The 23277-nt window shown below is 38.6% G+C and overlaps 1 protein-coding gene across 6 annotated transcripts in view; it reads left to right on the top strand.

Moving 5' to 3' along the window:
• elmo1 (engulfment and cell motility 1 (ced-12 homolog, C. elegans)) overlaps positions 1 to 23277 on the top strand; it is a 119064-nt gene that overhangs the window by 89251 nt on the left and 6536 nt on the right. For all 6 annotated transcript variants that reach the window (XM_007258858.4, XM_022683222.2, XM_022683221.2 and 3 more), the window contains 2 exons: positions 13240 to 13403; positions 16392 to 16504. In XM_007258858.4, the coding sequence (XP_007258920.2) occupies positions 13240 to 13403; positions 16392 to 16504 (277 nt within the window). The remainder of the gene's footprint in view (positions 1 to 13239; positions 13404 to 16391; positions 16505 to 23277) is intronic.

Below are 23277 nucleotides of genomic sequence, written 5' to 3' on the forward strand. Positions count from 1 at the left end.
CTGTTATTACCCAGTGGCCACTATGAAAATATTGGTGGCACCATTGGAAATACGATAAAAAGGCATATACCAGTACTTTTATTGCACTAGCAGTGCAATAAAAGAGCAGTCTGGACAGATCCTTTGGAGAAGTTAAGGGGTTAAAAAAGAAGAGAAGAGAGATGATGGAGAGAAAAGAGAGGCTTCTTGTGGCTTATTATACAGTGCCAACTATTACACTATTACTACACATTATTACTAATGGCCACTCTGAATATGTTGGTACCAATTATGTATTTGCTATGAAATGTATGTCTAACACATTGAAAAAGTAAGGTCTGGATAGATGCTTAGAAGAAGTTAAGAGGTTAAAATACAAGAAGATGTAGAGATTAGGGGCATCTTGAGGCTTAGGTCATAATAGTAAATATTATTATACAAATATATCAACAGCACCTATGGACCTGTTATGAAAGGCACAAATCGTATATACTTATAACAGTGAAGAAGAGTGCACTTGGACTTTTGAATGGTTAAAATCGTTAAAATGAATGGTTAAAAGAGATGAGAGGCTTCTTATATCTTGAGGCTTATTATGTTTGTGGCCACTATAAATATAATGATAGCACCTATGGAACTGCTATATAATACATATTACATACATATATTTCCCAGGGAAAGCGACTTCTACACATATCCTTGAAAGAAGTTGAGGGGTTAAACCAAAGAGTACGGGGCATCTACTATTAAACACTAGTGGCCACTATGAATTGGTATTGGTTGCACCCATGCAACTTCAATAGAAGGCACCATACATATAACATTAAAGAACAGATGTCTATGACAGAGAAGAGGATGGGGCATCATTTGGCTTATTATCTGGTAGCCACTGGTAGTGCCCACTATGCATGTGTAAGTGGCATCTATGGAACTGCAATGGAAGGCACATACTTAAAACAGATCCATTGAAGCAGCTGAGGTTTAAATAAAGGCAGATGGAGAGAGTATAGTATGATAGAATTATCTTGTGTCTACTATTATTACCTAATAGCCAATATGCATATATTGGTAGCATCTATGAAACTACTACTATGGATGTGGAAGGATCATACACTTATCAGTGAAAAGAGATGCTTGGACAGAACTTTTGAAGTTAATGGGTTACGATACAAGAGGATGGAGAGAGTAGGGGGGTGGAGTAGGGTCGGCTAGGGTAAGGAGGAGTAGGGGGAGAGGGGCTAGAGGCTGAGAGCCGAGAGCTTGTTTGTTCCGTCTTCTAGCCACGGGCAGATGGGGCTAGCCGAGGTTGAGGCTGAGGCTCAGGCGCAGGTTGCAGGCAGGCTGGCTTTGTGCGCGGCTGCCAGTAGTAATCAGGTTAGAGGCAGATTTCAGCAAGTGATTAAATACCCAGCAATCTAGAGCAAGCACCAGCACTGACCTGTAGGCTCCCTCTCACCAGTCACCACCAGATATTATGAATGGGCTCGTTACGTGTTTCTTAGTGTGTGGATCGTTTTCTCAATCACGCTAGTGTACGTTGATCTGTGCTCATGTTGTCTATTATTTTCTATTGTGGATAAAATTTAACATTTATTTCAAACATAATGTACACGTGTGTCCTCTCTGACTGTGCAACGGCTTATATTCTACACAGCATGGTCTTTGTTTGTCTTTGTGGTTGTAGTTTTTTTTGCCTTTTAACCCAAAAAAGGCTGAATATTGGGGTTAATCCTCTTTTGGATTAATCCTTGAGTGTCTTGTTTTTTGGTGAGGATCCTGATGGTGAGCCCGATTCCATATTCAGAGGATCGGCTTCTTCCCTCTGCGGATTATCAAAGAGGAAAAACAAAACAGCCCGCAGGCTGTGCTGCTGGTGTACACAAGGGATTGGAGCATGCTTTCTAATGCCTGTTTTGCTGGGTCAGCTTAGCATATGACCGTGATTGGTAATGGCAAGAAGGCATCAGAGAGAGAGAGAGAGAGAGAGGGCAATTTGTGAAATCACGTAAAATCCTCTGATTTGACAGATTCATTTGTGAGATGGGATAATGACTAGGGTTTAAGATGGCAGGGCTTGCAGTACATTATATTGTAAATATTGATATAAATGTGCTGCACTTGAAAATGCAAATCATTTGTCACGATAACGAATTGGTGACAATACAATAAAATATTGTTAAAAAGTCAGTTTTATACAATATATAATAAATTAATAATTTAATATTGCACATGTTCTTGTTCCTCCCTGAAAACCAACGATGCATCAGTAGGTTACTTGCAGATAAGAACAGATTGGAAATACCCAGCATTCTTTGCTTATTCAGTTCTGAAAACAATGGTCAGACCTGCATTTTCATTAAGTAAACAGTGCAGCTGTTTAAAAATTAAACAGCTTAAAATAAATAAATAAATAAATAGGCAAGAAATGTGTATGAAGTCATATCTTGATGTAAATAATGGTGGTATATTCTGTTGTATTGTGGGGCTTGTTTACCTTTCTGTGGCAGCCTTAGCTATGCTGGTTAGCTTTGGATAATTGTGACTAACTAATAGGCAGATTTTACTGTTAATGTCTGCAATATTATAGTTTAATAAATAAAGCTAATAAAATAGCAGATACACAGCACAGCTCAATAGGTGTCCTCTATTCGTATTTCTGCAAGTTCGTTTTTACAAAGTAACTCGTCAAGAACGTTCTTCTCAAGAACACAAGTCTGTTCTGTAGGTTTTTGATATATTACTACTTCATCCATTTTCAATTTTGTTTGTTCAGCCTCTCACTAACATTAGCAAACAAGGTCACAGCCTCACCAGCATGCTGAACCTCCATCCTCCAGTTTCTGGCCATGGCTAGAAAGCTTTTATATTTATTCAGGAAGGCATGTCTGGCTTTGGAGTGTTGAATCACTCAGCCCAGCAGCGGAAACGCATTTCCAAGCACTCGGCTGAGGCCCTCAGGTGTCTCGTGCTAGTGACTCAATGCCTCTATCCGCGTTTGTCTCTGAAACACAATGCTAGAGAGCTTTGGATTACTGAAACCTTCAGCATGGTGTGCAGTCAGGCTCAGCTGAATTTATAACCATGGCTTCCAGAAAAATCCTTCTAAGAGAGGATGGAAATAAATGTGTGCCTCACCCTTCTGTTTCTCCCTTCATGTGAGATTAATCGTGTGCTTTGGTTTATGGCCCCTGAGGGCTATAGAGCCATTCCACACACTGTACGTTCAATCGATCTGTGGCACCTTAAGAGAGAGAGATGTTCACACTAGTTCACAAGTTCTGTCAAATAAGACCACCAATTATATTTATCTGAGCAATTATGGATATTTTACTGAGATAATCAATATGATATTCATACAAACAGTTAGTGGTGTATTATTAGTGAGTATGCCTGTGTGGGTTGATGTTCAGAGACCTAACTGCGAGGAAGCCACAGAACGAGACACCAGCTTTCTAACATAACAGTTGCCACATAACCAAATGAGTTATTGTTATGAAACGTCTAAAGTTTGACTCACAAATACCCATCTCTCCAGCACCCGGTAACCCTGTCATCCAGAGATCAGAAGGTCCATTTCTGGCAATGTGACAGCCAACTGACAGAGCATGGGAGTCTGTTAGCTGATCTTACAAAATTGACAGTTCATGTTCTCCCCAGTCATGTTCAGCTGTCCAGTGGCATTGTGTTATTCGCAGTTTGTACAGATGTGATGGCTGGTTTGACTAGCACCAACCGATAAAAGGGTAGAAATCCAAAAAAGAATCACTGAGAAAGATCCGTATTGTATTGTTTGTTTCATAATTATTGAGGAGTAAAATCTGTTTTAAAGTGAGAGCAATTCATTGAAACGAAAGAGTATATTTCCTTAAAGGTGTCCTTCCGCTAAAATCTAGGGATTGGATTTTTACCTTCTGGAACTGGACTACCCACCTCTGTGTGTTTATATAGGTTTATATAGGATCTCCGGTGGATTTGGTGTTTTACAGCGACTCTAAGACTAGGTCAGTGGCTGAACTGCACTTATCAGGGCATTACTCATGTTGCAAAGTAACAAATAACCTTGAAAAGACGTTTCAAACTGTTGTCCATCTCGCTGCCTTGCAGTGCTGTTAGCCATTCAGAAGCAATATGTTTGCATGTATGAATATTCATGAGCAAGAGCCAAAATCCTATCCTATCCTATCCCCGGACTAAAGCAGCGTTATACCTGATCACCGGAGCACTTTTTTCCACAAAAAACTGCTCACATGGCATTCATTTATCCTAGAGACCACAATTAGACATTCTAAAATGAATGAAAAAACGATGAAATTAGGCCTTTAAGCCTATTCTCTCTTTCTCTCTTTTTCTTAAAACAGATGCCATCACTTTAATCATGCCTTATTAAGCCTTATGTTGGGCAGTCTGATCCTGAATCAGTTCTGTCGAGACCCTATAGCAGCTGAGCGTTAAACTTCTATATGAAATGTGATTAGATATACTAGTATGACAGTAAGGATAATAATCTAAAAGTTGGATCCAATCTATCATCAAATGAGAATTACATGCTATATTTTGTCTTAGATTCTCTCTACCAGTTCTTGGCATGTCAGTTTGCCTTGGCATGCTGCCACTACCATAAAGCATATTTGCTTAGAATGTGCTTTTCACTCTCAATACTTTTCATAAATGCACACTGGACCATAGTATATTTCTTCCTTTCCTGTCTAGAACAACAAACAATAAAATCTCTTTTTGAGGGGATTTTCAGTTAATCATGCTTTTTAAACACTGTTTAAATTCCTATTATAAAAGCAGTGCTGTTTGTTCAGGTGTTTTATCTTGATATATGGTGCTGCTTACTACAACATTTACATTTTTGATAGTCAAATTATGAAGATATACACACTGAGAACTTAATCTGTTAAGAGTTTAAGGCTAGTCAGCAGCAGTCAGCAATCACTAAATGTATTATCAGTCACCATCCGATAGTTTTTTAAGTCATTAGTTTCTCAGTCGCTAACTGTGTTATATAAAAATACACATTTTTCTTTGACTTTCTTAGATTCTCTGCACATTCTTATTTTATTCTCATTTAAAAAAAAAAAATCAAATAATCCACCTCAACAAGGTCAGTTACCAGTGCAATTTTATGGTTATGTAAGCTGGACAAACCTTGTTGTCTGTCGTCTTTGTTCGCAGTAAATAAGGAGATAAGAGCAGTAATGCCATCTTTCAATGAACGTGCTTGCAAGTTCAAGTCAACACTCTTCTCCATAAATTGTTAGAAAAGATTCAAATTTGATTTTAAATCTTTAAACTGAAGTAGTGGCATCCACCAACATTGAACAGCTCATGCCAGTTATGTAATGATTATGAAATGCGAAATGCAAATTAACTTGCCTTAAACATTACTCAAACAGTGAATTGTGCAGTCTAGTTGCCCAAGGTCAAATGCTGTAGTACTGGTGGTGTTCTTAACATCTAAATTTGCAATAACATACAAGTTAAGATTACACTTCCAGTAGATCACACTAGATTAGTTGTGCGTCTTTGTGCATTGCCAAATATGTAAGTTTTGTAATGCATATTCAGGTCTTCAGGAGATCTTGAATATGCTGAGATGTAGAGGGTCTGGGGCTCTTTCGCCTCCATGCCTCTGATTCCACATGAGATCCGTTCTGCTTTCTGCTTCACCTGCTTCCCTCCACTCTCATAGCCTGCCCATTGCTTGCCACTACATGTCACACATGGCTAGCTAACCGACCCATCTGCTTAGACTTATGAATATACAGCATGTTCTACTGTCATATCCATATGCATTGTAATGTGATGTCTGCCGGATGCAGTGGTTTCCTGCGAGTACTGATGCTTTCTGAGCGTGGAGTGTTGCATGTTTACTGGCTGTAGTTAGTGCTTGATAATGTGAGCATGTTTGTGCATTAATTTAGCTTGTTTTGTCTGACAGTAATGCATTTTTGCATTAGTAAGTGAATTTTTAAGATGGTAGAAAATAACGAAATTAACATGTCAATAGTGCAATATAGTGGAAAATTCTGCTTTTCTAACTAGACATCTGCCAGACTCAAACAAACAAAAAATCGCTTTTTGGCTAAAAACTATAGAGGGGAATGAAAAAGCAGGATGCTTAGATAAATGCAGAGCCATTTTGTTTGGCAAATGCATTTTCTGTCTGCCAATGAATTGATTGCCTTTGTGTGCTTCTAGATGAGTATTCTCTAACTTTTTTTTTTTTGCTAACTTTAATGACTCTCAGGCTGAGGGTTGAGGAGCAGGTGGAAAGCAAGTAAATGGAGCAGCGGTGATGATAGATTGGCTGTTGATGTGCAGTTTGAAACATGTGCCAGGCGCTCACATGGGCCTTGGCATTTGTTGCAAACTGTCAGTCCTGTTCTCCACAGGATTTTTTTTCTGTATCACGATTTGAGATTTTTCGATAAATTTGTTAAAGGTAGGCGTGTCACAATAATTACATTATCGACTTATCGTTCAATAAATGGACATGACCTCAATCGTTTTTGATAATCGTGATATTGTCTATTGTGTTTATTTGTTCACATATATAACAGTAAACAGTATTTTAGCCAGTCATGCTAAATAACCAATTCTTCAATAACTGTGCCTCCATACAGACAGTGTGGACTGCAGTAAGTGAAGAGAAAAAATAGATTTTATAATATGCTATTGTATTTAAAAGAAACTAAAATTGCTTTGTTATGCTATTTTATTATCATTTTGTCATTGGAATTTAAATGGTTTTAAAATGACAATAATAATATCGTTTATCACAATAATGTCTGGGATGATATATCGTCCACTGTGATGGTCCTTGTGTAACAGCTCAATCTCAAATTTCATTACCTGTGTGCAGCAAAGGGGCGTCCTATTAATGTTGCAGACTATGATCATATGACATGACTAGGCAGGCTGAGAGAGGCAGAGTGAGGTAGAGGTCCACAGTGTACACACTGACCAAACAACTTCTTAGCCGGGGAAAATTAGTGCAACCAAGTAAAGGCCTGAAAACCGCAGCAAATGAAGCTCAAATTAAACTAGGATCTTGTTTATTGTGTTTCACAACAATATCAGAATATTCCACTGTGCTGTTGTACATGATCCTTTCTCTTCATATCATGCACTCCTACTCTACAGGTTTTGGCCTGACATATACTGTATTTTTAAAGATTTAAATATTTGTAATGCAAAGAAAAATACTATTGCAAGGATTTTGCAGCTTAATTAAGATGCAGTTTTTTCATTTGACCCGAGACAAAGTTGCACAAAGTCATTGCTCTTCTGCCAGTAAGTTTTTTGCTAGAGCAAGTGGAGGCCTTTTCATAATCACAGGTCGAAAATGAATCGAGGCTTAATTATGAGGCAGCATGTGCCGCAGAGAAGTCTTGGTGTGCATTTATGATGGATAACCAGGCAAGGTTGTAATTAAAATTAGAGACAGGAGCGATAAATCTTACACGCCCTGATTGCCAACAAGCCAGCTTTCTGATTGACTGTCTAGACTGGGAAAGTGACTGGATCACTGAGGTTACAAGGTGAATCTGTACTTTTGTGGAAAACAATGGCCACACGCTGGACCCAGTCAGAATAAAGGAGACTAGACTGTGGTAGAATATGGAAATATGGAAAATCATCGACAGCCTGATCTGATGATTGTTTAGTATAAAGTAAATTACCTTTTCTATTACCCCATATGGATATTGTTTAGTCTCAAAGGTTGGATGTGCTTTTGTTAAGTCATTAGATGCACATATTGTCACTGTCACACCTAAAGCCTTTTTTTCATTTTGCAGTGATATATGAACAAATAAAAAATACTTAAAATTGACCTGTAATAAAATATTTTTACATTGACCTTCATTTTGGGTAAATTTCTGTCATTCCTGAGAACAAAGTTCCACTGCTCTACAGCTCAACACTGGAGGGCTTTAAACCTCTTTAGCCCATGTCTAATGTTTGGCATGATGCTAATAGGTTCATGTTTATAGGCTGCAGTGAGTCATATCCATATTTAATTGTTTAATGCGTGACAGTTGCTTTAATAAACCATCTAAGAAAGTGTTTTAATACTGCAGACAAATCCAACCAAATTTCAGACCAGCTGTTTTGGTTCGGACTGAATTGAGAAAGTGTGAAGGTCTGGACCAAACAGCATACATGTGAAACTTCCCTTAAAGAACAGTATTTGTCCAAATGTTTATGCCCTTCTAATGGATGCTCCCAGCTACTGTCAGTTGCACCCAGAAGCAGGATAAACTCTTATTTAACACCCTTGATTTTGGACGAAACAATTAGAAGGTGTCCTTATACACTCTATATCTCTATAGTGTAGCTGAAGACATTTATTTAGAGGTGTGACCACAAACATTTGGCTACGTTGCTACCTCATATTAGTCTTAGATGCAAAATAGGTGCAAAATAATTTCACAGTTATATACCTAATAACACGTTTGGATTGAACCATGTTAAATTTACTGAATTATTCACTGGACAACTTTTTCGAGTCCACACAGTTTATCCCATGTATAATCTCTATAGTAGGATGAGTAATAGATGAGGAGGAGAAGAAAATTGAGTTTGTTTTACCCAGTGAACTCTTTTACCTCTGAGGCTTGTCTATCAAAACCAACAATCAGACAATAACTAATCCAGAGCAGCATCGGGCTCAATCTGTTTTTGTTTTCTGCTGCTGTTGTTTTCATAAAGGATCCTGGCAGGGTGCTAGAATTCCTCAGTTTCAGCTCATGTTGTTTGAATAAGCTTTGTCGGATCAGAAGTCTGTAAATATCTCATAATTTTGCAAAGCTGCTTCAGAAACACAGTAATACAGGGATTAATGGCTTGTGTGTTTGAGTTTGGAAAAGCCAGCGGGATATAGGGAGGGGGATTTGACTTCAGAATGCTTTGAATGTTGAGGTGCTGTTTCGAGAATAAAATGGAGGAGATATATGGCTATTAAAGTATTTTATTAAAAGTATGATTATGATCTCATGAGGAAAAGAGGAAACGCTTGCTCTTGTTGATTCATGCACGCAAAAACGTGCACCTTCTCCTCCTCTCTACCCCCCATTTGCCGCTCTGAATTATCTGGGAGATGACACACTGTGGGCGAGTGTGTTCTGTTCATATGGCTGCTGGGGAGAGGAGGGGAAAGAAGAAGAAGGTGGTGGCTGGTTGAAGACTTCAGTGTCTCACTGAGCCAAAGGCACAGTGTCTGGCTCATGTCAGTGTTCCTAAAAAAGGCTGTTTTTTCCTCTTTATTCACAAATACCACCACCCACCCTCTCAGCAGCAGCAATTCTGCCATCCTTCACCTCCTTGTCTCTCCCCAGAAAATCACACTCTTATTCTTAAAGAGGCTGACTGCCTTCCATTGTGTCCACAGTTGCTTTTTTCAGACTGTGTGGTCTTGAGGAAACTTCTTTTTAGCGGGAATAAAAATAGCTGCAGCACCCTCCAGTCACTGGAAGCCTTGATTTCTTCATTATAAGGATAAAAAAAACACTCCCAATTAGAAACAGATCTGAGAACATCCTACATACAAAACCTTCAGATCATTCAGTGCTTAGGTCCTTTGGATTTGGAGGTGCTCATTGTGTTTAAGGTCTGCTGTAAGACCACCACGACCACCACAGTTTTAAGCCTCCTGGCATTTTTTTGCTAGGTCTTGTTTGAATGTGTCCAAAATATTATGTACGCTAATTAGTGCTGTTAATGTGAACGTGTTCACGCATGTTATAAATCAGGAAACTTTTTACTGTTTTACTCCCTTTACTGAAATATGCTTGTATGATGTTGTGTGTAGGCCTGTCACAATTACTGATCTTTTATGTTGACAATATTTTAGCCCAGAAATAATTGTGATAAATTATATTATTGTAAATTTAAGACCAATTCATGCCACTGATATAATAATAATATAATAGTATATTTCTGCAATTACACTATTTTAAAGCACTGAAAGTTTGATAATTAAGATTATTCAGACGTTGGAATTTAATTATTATAAATAAATAAATGAAATAAATAAAATATTAATAAAGTATAGACAATGATTTTAACTCCTTAACAGGTGAGCATGTTTGTCAGTTTTCTGCCTGATATTACACACACAAATCTATTTGTATTTAAGCATTACATAACAAGGTTTCGTGTTTAAAAATAAACGTTACTACAAATTCTAATTGTAATTGTAATTACAATATTTAAAAAAAAAAGTTAATCTGCAACTTTAAAAAAATTATGAATAACAACAATTAATCAACTATTATTCATTTTAAAATCAATATTTTCCTGAATATAAATCAACCAGTTCATGTCCTCCAAACATTTAGTTTCATTACGTTTGTCTAGTTTTTACATCTATTTTTAAACATGCAGAATTTGTGTTTGATTCCTGTTACTGATCTGGAATTATTAAGTGGAGTGGAGAGTGAACAGGCAGTTTCATCAAGTGTCCTGTAGGAGATTTCAAACTTATTTTACTGCAGTAAAAAGGGTTTTGTATCGCCTGTAGCCCTTATAGTCATGCCTTACAAGGCATGTAAAGGGGTTAAACAAAGTAAACATAACAGCTCATTCATTTGAATTGCTCTCTTTGTTAAAAAAAACAACAAAAAAAACATAATTGCTTGTCTTGCAATGTTTTGCCTCTGCCTTGCTCTTCTTTAAACAAGGGTGCCGATTATTTTTATTATTTTGCAGGGCATCAGTTTATTAGTATGGAAGTCAGTAAATATGCTCATATGCTTGTCGATTACCTTGCTGTTAGAGATTGTCCAGAGAGCTCAGCACACAGCGGAGATGCTGACTGTGGTTAGAATCTCCTTTGAAGGATTACCATGGCTATTAAAGCACACCATCTCGATTTATCCCTCAAGCAATTACTCCTTCCCTTCTGCAGCACAGAGGCAGATTAGGGTAGTGATTTGGGAGGAACCCTGACCCTGACTTCTTCTTATCGTTAATTAAAACCCATCTAATCCTGGTGCTGCTCGTGCTGCTGGTTATAGAAGATGCAGTGTGTGGGAACCGCAGCTGGCCTTGATTCCAGCTCAGATTTTGATACATCTCCTCACTCCTCATCTAATCACGCCGTGCGATCTGCTGCTGGGGATGCAGGAGCGGGGTTCACTGACCTGCTCTCTCTGCTCCCGGGGCCGTGCACTATCAAAGATTTGCAGGGCTGGGTGTACTGAACGGCAGCCAGGCTTCATGTGTGTTCCCTGGGTACTGAGTGAGGAGCAGAGGGGGAGGCTGTAGGCTGTCTCTGCTGGGCTGTGAGGGGGATGGTGGCTGAGCTGCTGGCTGTATGGATAGAGCTCTGTGTACACTGGCTGCTCTCCAGAGTGGTGCAGCACTGTAGCGGATCAGGTGATGGGCTCAGAAAGCTGTGACCATAGGCCCTACATGGCTTTGGGCAGATCTGAATGCATCATGTTAATGTCTGATTTGTGCTTAGTGATGCAGAAGCTTTTTCTCGTTTCACATTTAAAGCAGCATTATGTGACAGATAGTACTCTCTGCTCCTGGGCTCCCCCTACAGCTGCTCTAATTCACTTTTACTCCATTGCAGTGAATACAAATCAGGCTTGGAGCACCTCCTTTGGTTCACATGCATTTGTTGACAAGCAGAGCGATAGTCACTGATATTTGAAGTGAATTAAGCATGTGGGCAGAGGCAGTAGAATTATTTTACAGATTTTATTTTGGCTATGCAGTGTTCTCGCTGTTCTCTATAGAGTTCCACCGTACAGAGTTACAGAGTACAACAGCAGTGTTCTGATCCAGTGTGAAATATTGACACTAAAGGAAAAATGCTACATAATGTTGCTTTAAGTAATAGGAAGAATGGTTGTAACTTTCAAAGAATTATCCCCTGTATCCTGTGTATGCTATGTATATTTCGTGATGGTCTCTATAGCATTTTTGTTAAATCAAAGACAACCACAATGAACATTTGTGATGGACACAGACAGAATTTGACCTCCACCTTTAGAGTATCAGTGCAGTGAACACATGCATACACACATTAGTTAGAACACACGCACACACAAATGCATACTGATACAATGAGCACAAATCGGCTCCCCAGTTTTACTCAAGGGCCCAGCAGTGGCAGCTTAGAGGTTGGCAATGAACCCTCAACCCTGTCATGAATAAGACCCCATTACCTTAGTCCTCAGTTAAACTAAGCATAGTAGTTGTGACTTTAAGATAATCTATAAATGACTATGCTGCTAATTTTTCATTTTTTCACTAAACCGTTAAATGTGTACAATACACATTTTGTGCATCTTATGTAAAGCCTATAACTTATTAAAAAAATGTTTTCTATCATAGGGCTTTTTATTATGTACAAAAAACAGACAAGTATTTGAAAATTCCTGTTTTTTTACTGCTATTTACAATACCTTTTTTGGATCTTCTCTTAGACGTGTGAAGGTAAACAGGTGAAAGTCAGTGTCCTAGTCAATGTCAGTGTCAAAGTCAACTTTGAGATGACTTCAGACATTGGAGTTGAGTGAAGAGTGAAATACACTTTGTTCCCTTTGACAAAACAGTCTTACAAAACTCATAGACAGACTTATTTAGCTCCCAGACTTAGAGTTACTCATAAAACCTAAAGTTATCCCAATGACTAGTCATAGGATGGCCCAGGATTCCAGTTTGATGTATAGTTTAAAGGGAAGAGACTGGTTTCACTCTGAGGTATACACAGCTGTGCATCTTTTCATTTTCAATTTTAGCTTGTTATAGGTGTGCATCCTGAAACATGAAGCACTGCAAATTTACAAAGTTAATAAAACAAACTAAAATAAATATATATTTTTAAAACAAGCTATCAAAGATTCCTCCTTTAATATTAGGTTGTAAACTGTTCCACAGTCTCGGGGCTGTGATTGAAAAGGCTTGATCTCCTTTCTGCTTAAGTCTGCACTGTGGGAAAGTGAGAAATAGCTGAGAAGATAATCTTAGGGCTCTAGGAGCATCATAGTGGAAAAGCACACCCTGATATATGAGGGAGCAAAGCCAAGGTTTAACAACTGTCAATAAAACTTTTTTTATATTAAATCCTGAAGTGCACAAGGAGAAATATACAAATATGCTACAATTGGAGTGATATTATTTTAAGACCTTTAAGACCTTAATTTTTATGCCAGATTTGTCCAACTAATTATAAACCTCACATTTCTTTTGATTTCTAATGACCCTTGTGTGTTTGTGCATGTGTTTGTGATGTAGGTGATGCAGGTGGTGAGGGAACAGATCACACGTGCTCTGACAGCCAAGCCTAACTCTCTGGACCAGTTTAAGAGCCGCCTGCAGAACCTGAGTTACACAGAGATCCTCAAGATCCGGCAGTCTGAGAGAATGAACCAGGAGGACTTCCAATCCCGGCCCATTCTGTAAGTCAGACACATGAGGTTGTCACATGCTTAAGCACATCGATTAGCCATAACATTAAAAACACTAATTTTTCGCATGAACATATTGAGTATCTATTTACAGTTACGCCTCTGTAAGTGTGTGATATCTATTAGCACGTGATCAAATTAACATTCTTTGTAGTTCAGGTGTTTGAAGCAGGGAATTATGAAGACATGAGCAGCTTTAAAATGGGCCAAATTGTGATGGCTATATGGCGACTAGTTTCGACTGGTTTGGAATAACATTTGAGCACAAAAGCTGAAAGTATTCAATCATCCAGCCCCTCAGTGTGTACCCTGCTATCACGGAGCATGCACTATTCACTTCTGGCTCCTGCACCTGTGTCTCTCTTGATCACGGGCACACATTAAAATGACATTTCTCTTCAAATGGCAGTGGGGACGAGGCACCATTGACAGTGGAAATCTCATTAGGCTAAGAGGACTCTCAATTAAAGAATTTTTGTAGCTCCTGGCACATCATTTGTGCAGCATTCAGTGCCAGAAAACATGCTGGCAAGTCTTCATGCAACATTAAAACTCATCAGAAAATAGCCACAATGCCTTTTCAGATCTGATGAAAGATTTCAGCAGAGACTGAACAGAATTCTCTACCATTCTGTAGCTAATGCATATAGAAATGGCTGTAGGATGTTAACATGTCAAAATGTGCTGAGAAGTTAAAATAATATTAATACTGGAGTCTGAGAGAGCATAATAACAGCCAGAGTTTGAGGCTGCAAAATTAGAATTTTTTTCATGGAGAGGTAGATGGCGCTCTCCCCTGATCTCTGGTCAGTACATGCGTTTGCTGGTTAATGTATCGGAGCTGGGGTGCAGCACTTCTGAAGGCGCTGGCTACCGAATGATGTATCAGCAGCAGCTTGAAAAAACTGATTTCACATATATTGGAGCAGGCATATAATCGTCTCCACCGTTTGGGGGCAATACTCTAATTTGAAAAGCAGCCTAGTAATTCATAGTCTTGTATAAACTATTTTTTTGGAAATTCTAAAGGCTCATATACATGTATAAGAAATTAATATATTACACCTCATCATGTCCACACGGCAGACCAGACTGCTCCAATAATTTCCAAAAAGTGGTACTGCTTTGTATCTTTTCTCGCATGGTAACAAAAATGACAAAATAAACAACAAAGAAGACCAGATAGCTCTATTCTTAACATTGAGCACAGATAGCATTTACACATTCTGTTGTTTATTTTCTGATTTAAAATGTTCTGGAATTGTCTGTGTGGCATTACTAAATATATTGCCTCCAGAATCCTTTGTCCTTTTTGCTTTCTTCTATTTTTTTTACTTTCTGCCTACTGTTAAAAGGATAATCAGGACTTTAGACCAGTTATCAGTTTCATAAATCTCAATGCGACACATAGACACTGTATCTCACATTTAAAGAAGTGAGATACAGTAAATTAGGTAGAATTGTTAGCAGGGCCATGCAGATAAAAGAGGGACATTATTGAAGCTTCAACACACTTTCAACCCCATTTCACTCGCTTGCTCCAACGCCCTGGCCCTACAAGCAGCACTCTTCTCAAAGCCATGCATAATTCAGTTTAATGACTGCTTGACGCATGCTGGGGAGTGTGCACAATCATCAGGAGGACATGACGAAGATGAAAAATGAAAAGCTGTGTGGAGACCTCGCATTAGCTCTGTGCATGAGGACAGATTATCATATCATTGACCGTCTATTTTTTTTTTTATCATTTAATTTTCTTTAATTACTTTGGATAAATGGGAGGGAAAGCAGTTATGAGCTTCTCCACAATGCATCTCTCCACACTAGATCATATTGACACTATAAGAATTATACTTCATATTTGAGGTGGGCAAAATGACAGTTTTATAGTAATTGTAATGCATTTTATTATCATAATATTTGATGATAAAATGCTCTAGTTTGATTGGGTTTATGGACATATATTGAATGCATATAATTGTGCTAGGACTTTGTAATCTTTAAAGCAACATTATATAACATTTTACCCTGGAATAAAATCAATAGGTAATCATGGTGATGCTCCACTGACTTATAATTGGGAGAGTAGTATCTATATCATTGCTCCTCCGGGCTTGAGAATGCTACTTTGGTGAAGCAGTCAGGAAAACAGTCACAAAGATGACATAATGGTGCACAGTCATATTTGTGTAAAATTTCGTAATATTATTTTATGGAATCAGTCTGATTTCATGCTCTATTTTAAGGATTTAAGTTATGCATGTATAAATCACATGTTCCTGACTAAAGGGGGAGCCCAAGAGCAAGAAATTCCAATACTCCTGTAATGCTTTGGGCCCACAATTGCGAGTTTGTAAGTTCAATTCCCTGCAGTGCCACAGCCGTCCATGGCCTGGTTACCCGAGAGAGCATAATGACTTAGTGTGATGCTTGCTATTACTGTCCAATGAAAAAGCTGTACCTCAAGAAAAGCTTTATTGAGATGCTAAATAAAGTAAAACTTATGAAACTAATAAATCAAAACTGAACTGCACAAAATCCCCCTTTTTTGTAGCGTCCTGTAAATGTGTATATAAATATCCTATATGTCCCAATGTCTGCGTACTTGCAAATGAACACACATACACTGTCAAGTACCTGTAGAAAAGTATTCCCAATTTAATAGGAGCAGATAAACATGAACCTATTGGCTCCATCCCTCATTCCAGGCACAGTCTAGAGGGGTATAATACCTCCCAGCATTGAGATGTGGAGCAGTGGAACTGTGTTCTCAATGAATTTTGGAACTTAAGGATGCATTGGAGTGGTTTATCATCAAACATCCTGACCTTCCTAAAACTCACAAATTACAAATTACAATCAAATCCTCACAGCAAAGTTCCAAAATCCAGTATTTTTTAATACTCATGGTTTGGAATGAAACAACAAATGAGCAGGTGTCCCAATACTTCTGTGTGTATGTGTGTGTTTGTTTCACAGGGAGCTGAGGGAGAAGATCCAGCCGGAGATCATGGAGCTGATCAAACAGCAGCGACTGAACCGCCTGTGTGAGGGCACCTGCTTTAGGAAGATCAGCAGCCGCAGGAGACAGGGTAGGGCTTTCTCCACTTCACATTCACATATTTAAACCCTTACACACACACACACACGCACATGCACATTTTCACACATCGTCTTTTATCGGCCATAAATACATGTATCATTTCGCCTGTGAACGCTTTTCCACTGCAGTCTGCAACAGTTTCTAACTGGCCTGAAGTGCAGGAATCGATTGCAGTAATGGAAGCATTGTTTAATTCAATTCTCCTGCTCCTAAAGAAGTCCAGCTCATAAGCGCAACTCAGACTGGCTACAGGGGCTAACAACCAATCCTCTGATTCCTTACTAGAGGACACATTCCCCTCTCATACATCACTGTAATAATGAGGTTGTGTGTTTGCTCGGCTGAGAGGACAGTACCCTGGGAAAACGCAGCTCTATCTCTCTTTTCCTACATGAATAGCTTTATGGTTGCTATTGTTAGTCTGGCAGGGAGGCTTCGCAGGATTAAAAATAGCCGATGTGAGGCTGGGAGAGCGCGGGCTGCTGGCTCGTGTTTTTAAGTGAGAGCCGAGTGGTGGGAGTGCTGAAGCCTGTGCTGCACAGAACCGAAGATGCTGAGAGTAATATCAGCTTTCACGCCGGCTTGCACGAGAGCGGGGCTGTCTGCCTGAGCTCCGAGGCAGGCTTTATCAGTTAGGCCGGATAATTTAACGCTTTTCACACTACTAGATTAGATCAGTATGAGGTTAGGCACCTTAAGTGTCTGCTCTCTCGCTTTCCATCTCAGTCTCACTTTTCTAACTTCTCATCTCTCGGTTCCGGCACTCTTACTTTCTTCTTATCACTCTCTCATCCTCTCACTTAGGCGTTTTTTATCTCTCTCTCTTTTATGAAACACTCTTAATACACTTGGAATAACTAAATGCACCATCTGTCGCTATCACACCGTTAAATATACTCAGAGCACTGGTGAGAGCTCAGGGAAATGCTAATTGAAAAACGTGTGTATTAAGAATGTGGATTCTTTTGGAACTTTTAATTCAGATTGTATTTGTGTTTAAAAGTGTTAAAAGTGTTGCTTTATTACTTTAACTTATGTATTAAAAATATATAAATAAAGGATATCGATTTCAGATTTGCCACTATTTTTGCTTAACATTAAAACTTATAGAAAAAAATCCAATACATTTAAAATCAGTTGTTATTGGAAGTAATTTATTTTATTCAATTTCATACAGTTGCTGAATAGTAAGTGAACCCTTTGAATTAACCTGAATTTGTACACTGAGTACTAATAAAATGTAGTCTGATCATTGTCTATGCTACATTTTTTTACAAATACAATCTGACTAGGCTAATAACGCATAGGAAAAAATTACAGTGCAGGCTAGAAAAAGTAAGTGAAAAACATAATTGTTGTACATTCTACTTTTTATTCTCTTCCATAATTACAACACCTGCATATTCCAGTCCAGCAGTTGAAAGTGTTAGTTCTGAATAGGCCTATTACTATGCGAGTAGAGGTCACTGATCTGCATCAGTGCAGGGTCATTACGCTCATGTCATATTTATCCCCCACGTACCACAAAGGGCCTTTTGACATTCTCAAATCTACACTTGCTCTTTCCACAAATGCCATCTTTACGATGCGCCTGACCAACAGAAGCACAAACTGCATCTGATGGACAGAATTCAGATAGATGTTATCTCTATATAACCCCTCCGGGCCAGGGACATGCTGTCTGTGCCTGTCTAACCTTTTCAGTAGGGCAGGGTGAAACATGGGCTAACACAAGCCTGTCACTGCTACTAGTCCTGCTCCTGCTCTATCACACTGACACTGTTCGTGCTATGGAAATCTTAAATACTCTCTTTTAGACCTTTCACTATCAATCACACCACTAATTATATAACATACTGATTAATGGATGAAATGGAAAAGGCCATGCAATAAGAATGACTTAACTCTGAACAATAAAACTCATTCATGGCCTTTCAAAGATTCTAATTTACTCTGTTTGAAGACTAGAGAGCCTGTAAAAAGACTTCAGTAGAAAGATGTAACAATACAGTCAACTCACAATTCAGTATAATTTGGTAAGAAAATATTCATATATATATCAAAGTATTATGATATTCTGCTCTGTAAAACTGTATCTGTTCTCAAACACTATATTAATAGTTTACATGTAAATATTGGTGTCAGACAGTGTTTACATAATTTTATTTCTAATATTTATCTAATTTTCTTCCAATTTACACGACCAATTACCCCTACACCAACACCAGTTTATGCCTCCTCCGATACATGTGAAGTCAGCCACCTCCTCTTTTCGAACTGATGCTGATGCAGCATTGCCGAGTAGCCTCACAGTGCACTCGGAGGAAAGTGCTGCGACATGGTTCTGATACAGCAGCTCACAGACGCCTTGTGCTGATCGACATCACCTTTTGGAGTGATGAGGGGAGAGAGCTCCATCTACCCGCCCAGAGAAAACAAGGCCAGTTCTGCTCTCTCAGGGCTCAGGTAGCTGATGGCAGGCTGCTATATGAACAGGATTCGAATCAGCGATCTCCTGATCATAGTGGCAGCTCCGTCAGACAGTGGTTTATTTAGTGCTGTGTTTAAACTATGTTTTCCTAAAATTAGATGAAAAACAATATCACAACAAATGTTTCCATACAAATTTTAAAACAATGTCCGATTTTTGTCCGATATGGGCATGACGTGCGAGAAACTATCATGAAACTTCATAATGAGTCTTCCTTACCATTTGTAAAATGGAAGAATTTAAATATTTAGTATCTGTTTTAAAGCAGTTTGACAGCTCCCTGTCAGCTGTACATGACTCTAACAGTTTGGAGACGGAGGGTGGAACAGCCAGTGACCCAATTAACGAGGGCTGAAGTCACTCTTTCACTTTCGCCCACGCCCACTGAAGTCCACTAAGTGCAAATCCTGCTCTCAGTACGTCACTGCTTAATAAAAAAAATAGTAAAAAAAAAAAATGGGAAAAAAATTATATTACATAAACATCTGCGATAGACTGAATAGGAAATATATAGGAAAAGGTATTGAGATATATTCTCATTTATTATTTCTACAAATAAAGGGTAATCAAAGTTATTAAAATGAGGAAATCAGTAGAATCCATTAATTAGAAGGCATGTCTACAAACATTTGGATATATCAGTGTGTTTAGGGCTTTTTAGGCATTAGTTTTCTCTTTTTTACATCATTTTTCTTAGAATGGATTTAGAGAATTTGAAATCCAATCAAGGGATAAATTGGAAAATCTACTAATGTTAAATGCTATATAATATTATTATGCCATTGTACTCTGAATAACATGTTTTTGAGGATTTCTGGAGACTGATCAGTCATTCAGCAGAATGTGGCATGAGAATGTGAGACGGTTCAACTTTTCTTGTCAGTCTCCTGAGCAAGTCTTTTGAAGATGATCTATTTGTGGTATAGTGATGAGTAATGTTTGTGTTTGGCTGGTTAACTCTCGTCTGAGTAATTTCATGGCACATTCAGTCGTGTGCACCCACACACCACTTCATATTCACTGCCTTCCTCTCATTCTGTACTTCTGCATTTAAGGGATGTTGATTAGAGAATAGTAGTCCACTTAAGGTTGTGTACACACACTTTATACCTGTGTGTGTGTGTGTGTGTGTGTGTGTGAGTGTGCGCTAGTGTGTGTGCATGCTTGTACGCATCTGGCATGCTGTCTTTCTCACATACTTTCTCTCTCTTCAACGTATTCTCTCTCTTGCTGTCTGACTTTCCTCTTATCCTCTGTCTCTCTCCTTCTTATATGCTGCCTCAATCTAGCACTGTCTCTCTTGTACAGTCTCTCTTCCCCCCGCTTACTCTCATTTTCTGTTGTTTTTTTTCACTCCCTCATTTTTATTGGCTCTTTTTCTCTCATTCTCTTTCTCCATCTTTTACTTTCGCACTGTACACTTCCTTTCTTTCTGCTTTCTCTTTTTCCACAGTCACACTCCCTCATTCACACTTTCCCTCACTCTGTCTCTTTTATGTTCACTTTTTATCTCTTACACTTGTTTGTTTACTCTGTGTCACACCTCTCTGCCCCACTCTTTTCCCTCTCTCTTATGCAGCTCTGGAAAAAAATAAGAGACCACTTAAAAATTATGATTTTCTTTGATTTTACCAAATTGAAAACCTTTGGAATATAATCAAGAGGAAGATGGATGATCACAAGCCATCAAACCAAGCTGAATCGCTTGAAGTTTTGCACCAGGAGTGGAATGTAGTTATATAAAAGCAGACTGGTGGAGGAGAACATGCCAAGATGCATGAAAACTGATTAAAAAACAGGGTTATTCCACCAAATATTGATTTCTGAACCTCTTAAAACTTTATAAATATGAACTTGTTTTCTTTGCATTATTTGAGGTCTAAAAGCTCTGCATCTTTTTTGTTCTTTCAGACATTTCTCATTTTCTGCAAATAAATGCTCTAAATGACAATATTTTTATTTGGAAGTTGGGAGAAATATTGTTAGAATAAAACAACAATGTTCATTTTACTCAAACATATACCTAGTGGTAAAATCAGTAAAATCAGAAAAACTGATTTAGAAACTGAAATGATCTTTTATTTTTTTCCACAGCTGTATATAATCTCTTGTTCACTCTCCCTTTCTCTCTCTCTCTTTCTTACTCAAATCATACAGCCTTGTTCACTCTTTCTCTCTTTTCTCTATAACTCTTTCTCTGTATTAATGTTTCAAACTCTCACATATTTCATTTCTCTCCAGCTGTCCATCTCTCTTAGTCTCATTTGTTCTTTCTTTCTCGCACTCAATCTCTCGTTTGCTCTCCTTCTGTCTAACACTCTCTCTCTCTCTCTGTTTCTCACTTTTTCTCTCACTCACGTTCTCTCTCTCTCTCTATCACACACACATTTGCTCTGTCTGTCTCTGCCAGTACTTGTACCTGAAGAGCTCCACTCAAAATCACATCTGCCCATCAAATATTCATCAAGCTGCTCTTAAATGGAAATGACTGACTATCTCTCTCTCTCTCTCTCTCTCTCTCTCTCTCTCTCTCTCTCTTTCTGTCTATCTCTGTCTGTGCACCTTCCCTTCTCCTCTGTCTGAGTGTATGTGTGTCTGTTAGTGAAGAGATCTAACAAATCCCACAACCAGACCCCCTGCAGAGGACTATATTTTTAAGCCTTATTTTATGATGTGCTCACACCTTAAATTAATCAGCACATTGGATGCTTTTTTTTATTTTGTGGTTGTAGATAAACAAGCTTCAGTCGGCTGCGGTTGTTTGGTGGGGCGGGGCATGGCGGCTGATGCTATGGGGAATGGATATGAGATGGAGAGAGAGAGAGAGGGAAAAAGAGAGAGTAATGAGCAGACTGTTTTGCGTTAAATCCTCCTTGTCCCATGCTGTGGGAGTGCGCGAGCGAGACGAGGAGCGCCATTCCACTCGACTTCTGTCAGACCCGGACCATGGCACCCTGCCAAGCTTCTATTCCCAGCAATTAGCTTTTGGATGGAGCTGCCAGGGCAAGTGCCAGCCATCAGCCTCTAGCCCGTGCACGGGGGGCAGCGGCGGCAGCACCAGCTCATGCCAGCCTTCTGCCTGGTGCAGGAGGTGACAGGCAGGGGGTTTGGGAGTCAGTGTGCCAGTCACAGCTTTAACCAATCAGCAGGCTGTTGGTGCACCTGCAGCTTAACCTCAAACTCAACGCCTATACATACAGTCACCTTAAAAAATTAGATGTGTCTAATTCCTAACAGCTCATCATGGTACCTACATCTCTTACCGTAGTTGATGTCAAAGTACAGCATCTACCATCAGAAAGAGATCAAACTATTTATATAAGAGAAATACATTATTTTTTTTTTAACTCTCTAGGGTTGACAAATACCCAGTACATATAATTAGATGGGTTTTTTTTGTATTTATCTTAATGTCATTAAGATAATACAGCTCAAATTTTGATTAAAACTGTTCCTGAATCCTGAATTTCAATTACATCGTTTGGTATGATCAGAGTAGGTATAATTGTTTATTTGTAAAACTGCATTTAAAGTCATTCCACAGTTATATAGTCAAGTAAGTCCTTAGTGATTTCCTGAGTGTCTATTAGTCAGTGTCCCACAAAACACAGACGGATAAATCCACCAAATACAAATGAAGTGCACATGATGACACAGTATGGTTACACATGACAAGAGACAAAAGAGAAGTTTCTCAACTGCACTGTATTATCTCAAAAATACTAATAGAAACATTGAGAATTGTAGAGTTTAGTTGTATCACTGTCATCTGTCAATATTCTTCTAAATTATTATCAGATCTCCCTGTGTTTATATTTATTGTTATATGTACAAAAAAGAAGACAAAAAATCTTTTCATGGACTGTCCAATTTTTTCCTTCTTTAAATAACTGTAGGTTCCTGTTACTGTAGTTTTAGTACCGCTTTGGTATGAAGTAGATCAGCACCTGTGTTTTATCTCTGACCCTGTTTGTCTCACAGACAAAAGGCTTAAAGACTACTCCAGATGCTTGAAAAGAACAAATCGTGGCTGTCATAAGAAAGACTTTTATCTTTGAAATGCTACCAGCAGAAGAAAAAGTTATTGTATTTTTGTTGACACTGAAATGTTCAAGCTTTGACTAAGTGAAACCCCCATGTCATCATATTTGTTACTCTTACTAAGTTGTTGCATATTGTTGCATATCTTAGTCTGACAGTACGACATGTATCGTTATTGCAAAGTTTTGGACAAAAGCAAGGAACGAAAAACAGTGTTTTTATGACAGCAG

Source organism: Astyanax mexicanus, chromosome 3 (genome assembly GCF_023375975.1).
Source record: "Astyanax mexicanus isolate ESR-SI-001 chromosome 3, AstMex3_surface, whole genome shotgun sequence".
Classification (NCBI taxonomy): Eukaryota; Metazoa; Chordata; class Actinopteri; order Characiformes; family Acestrorhamphidae; genus Astyanax; species Astyanax mexicanus.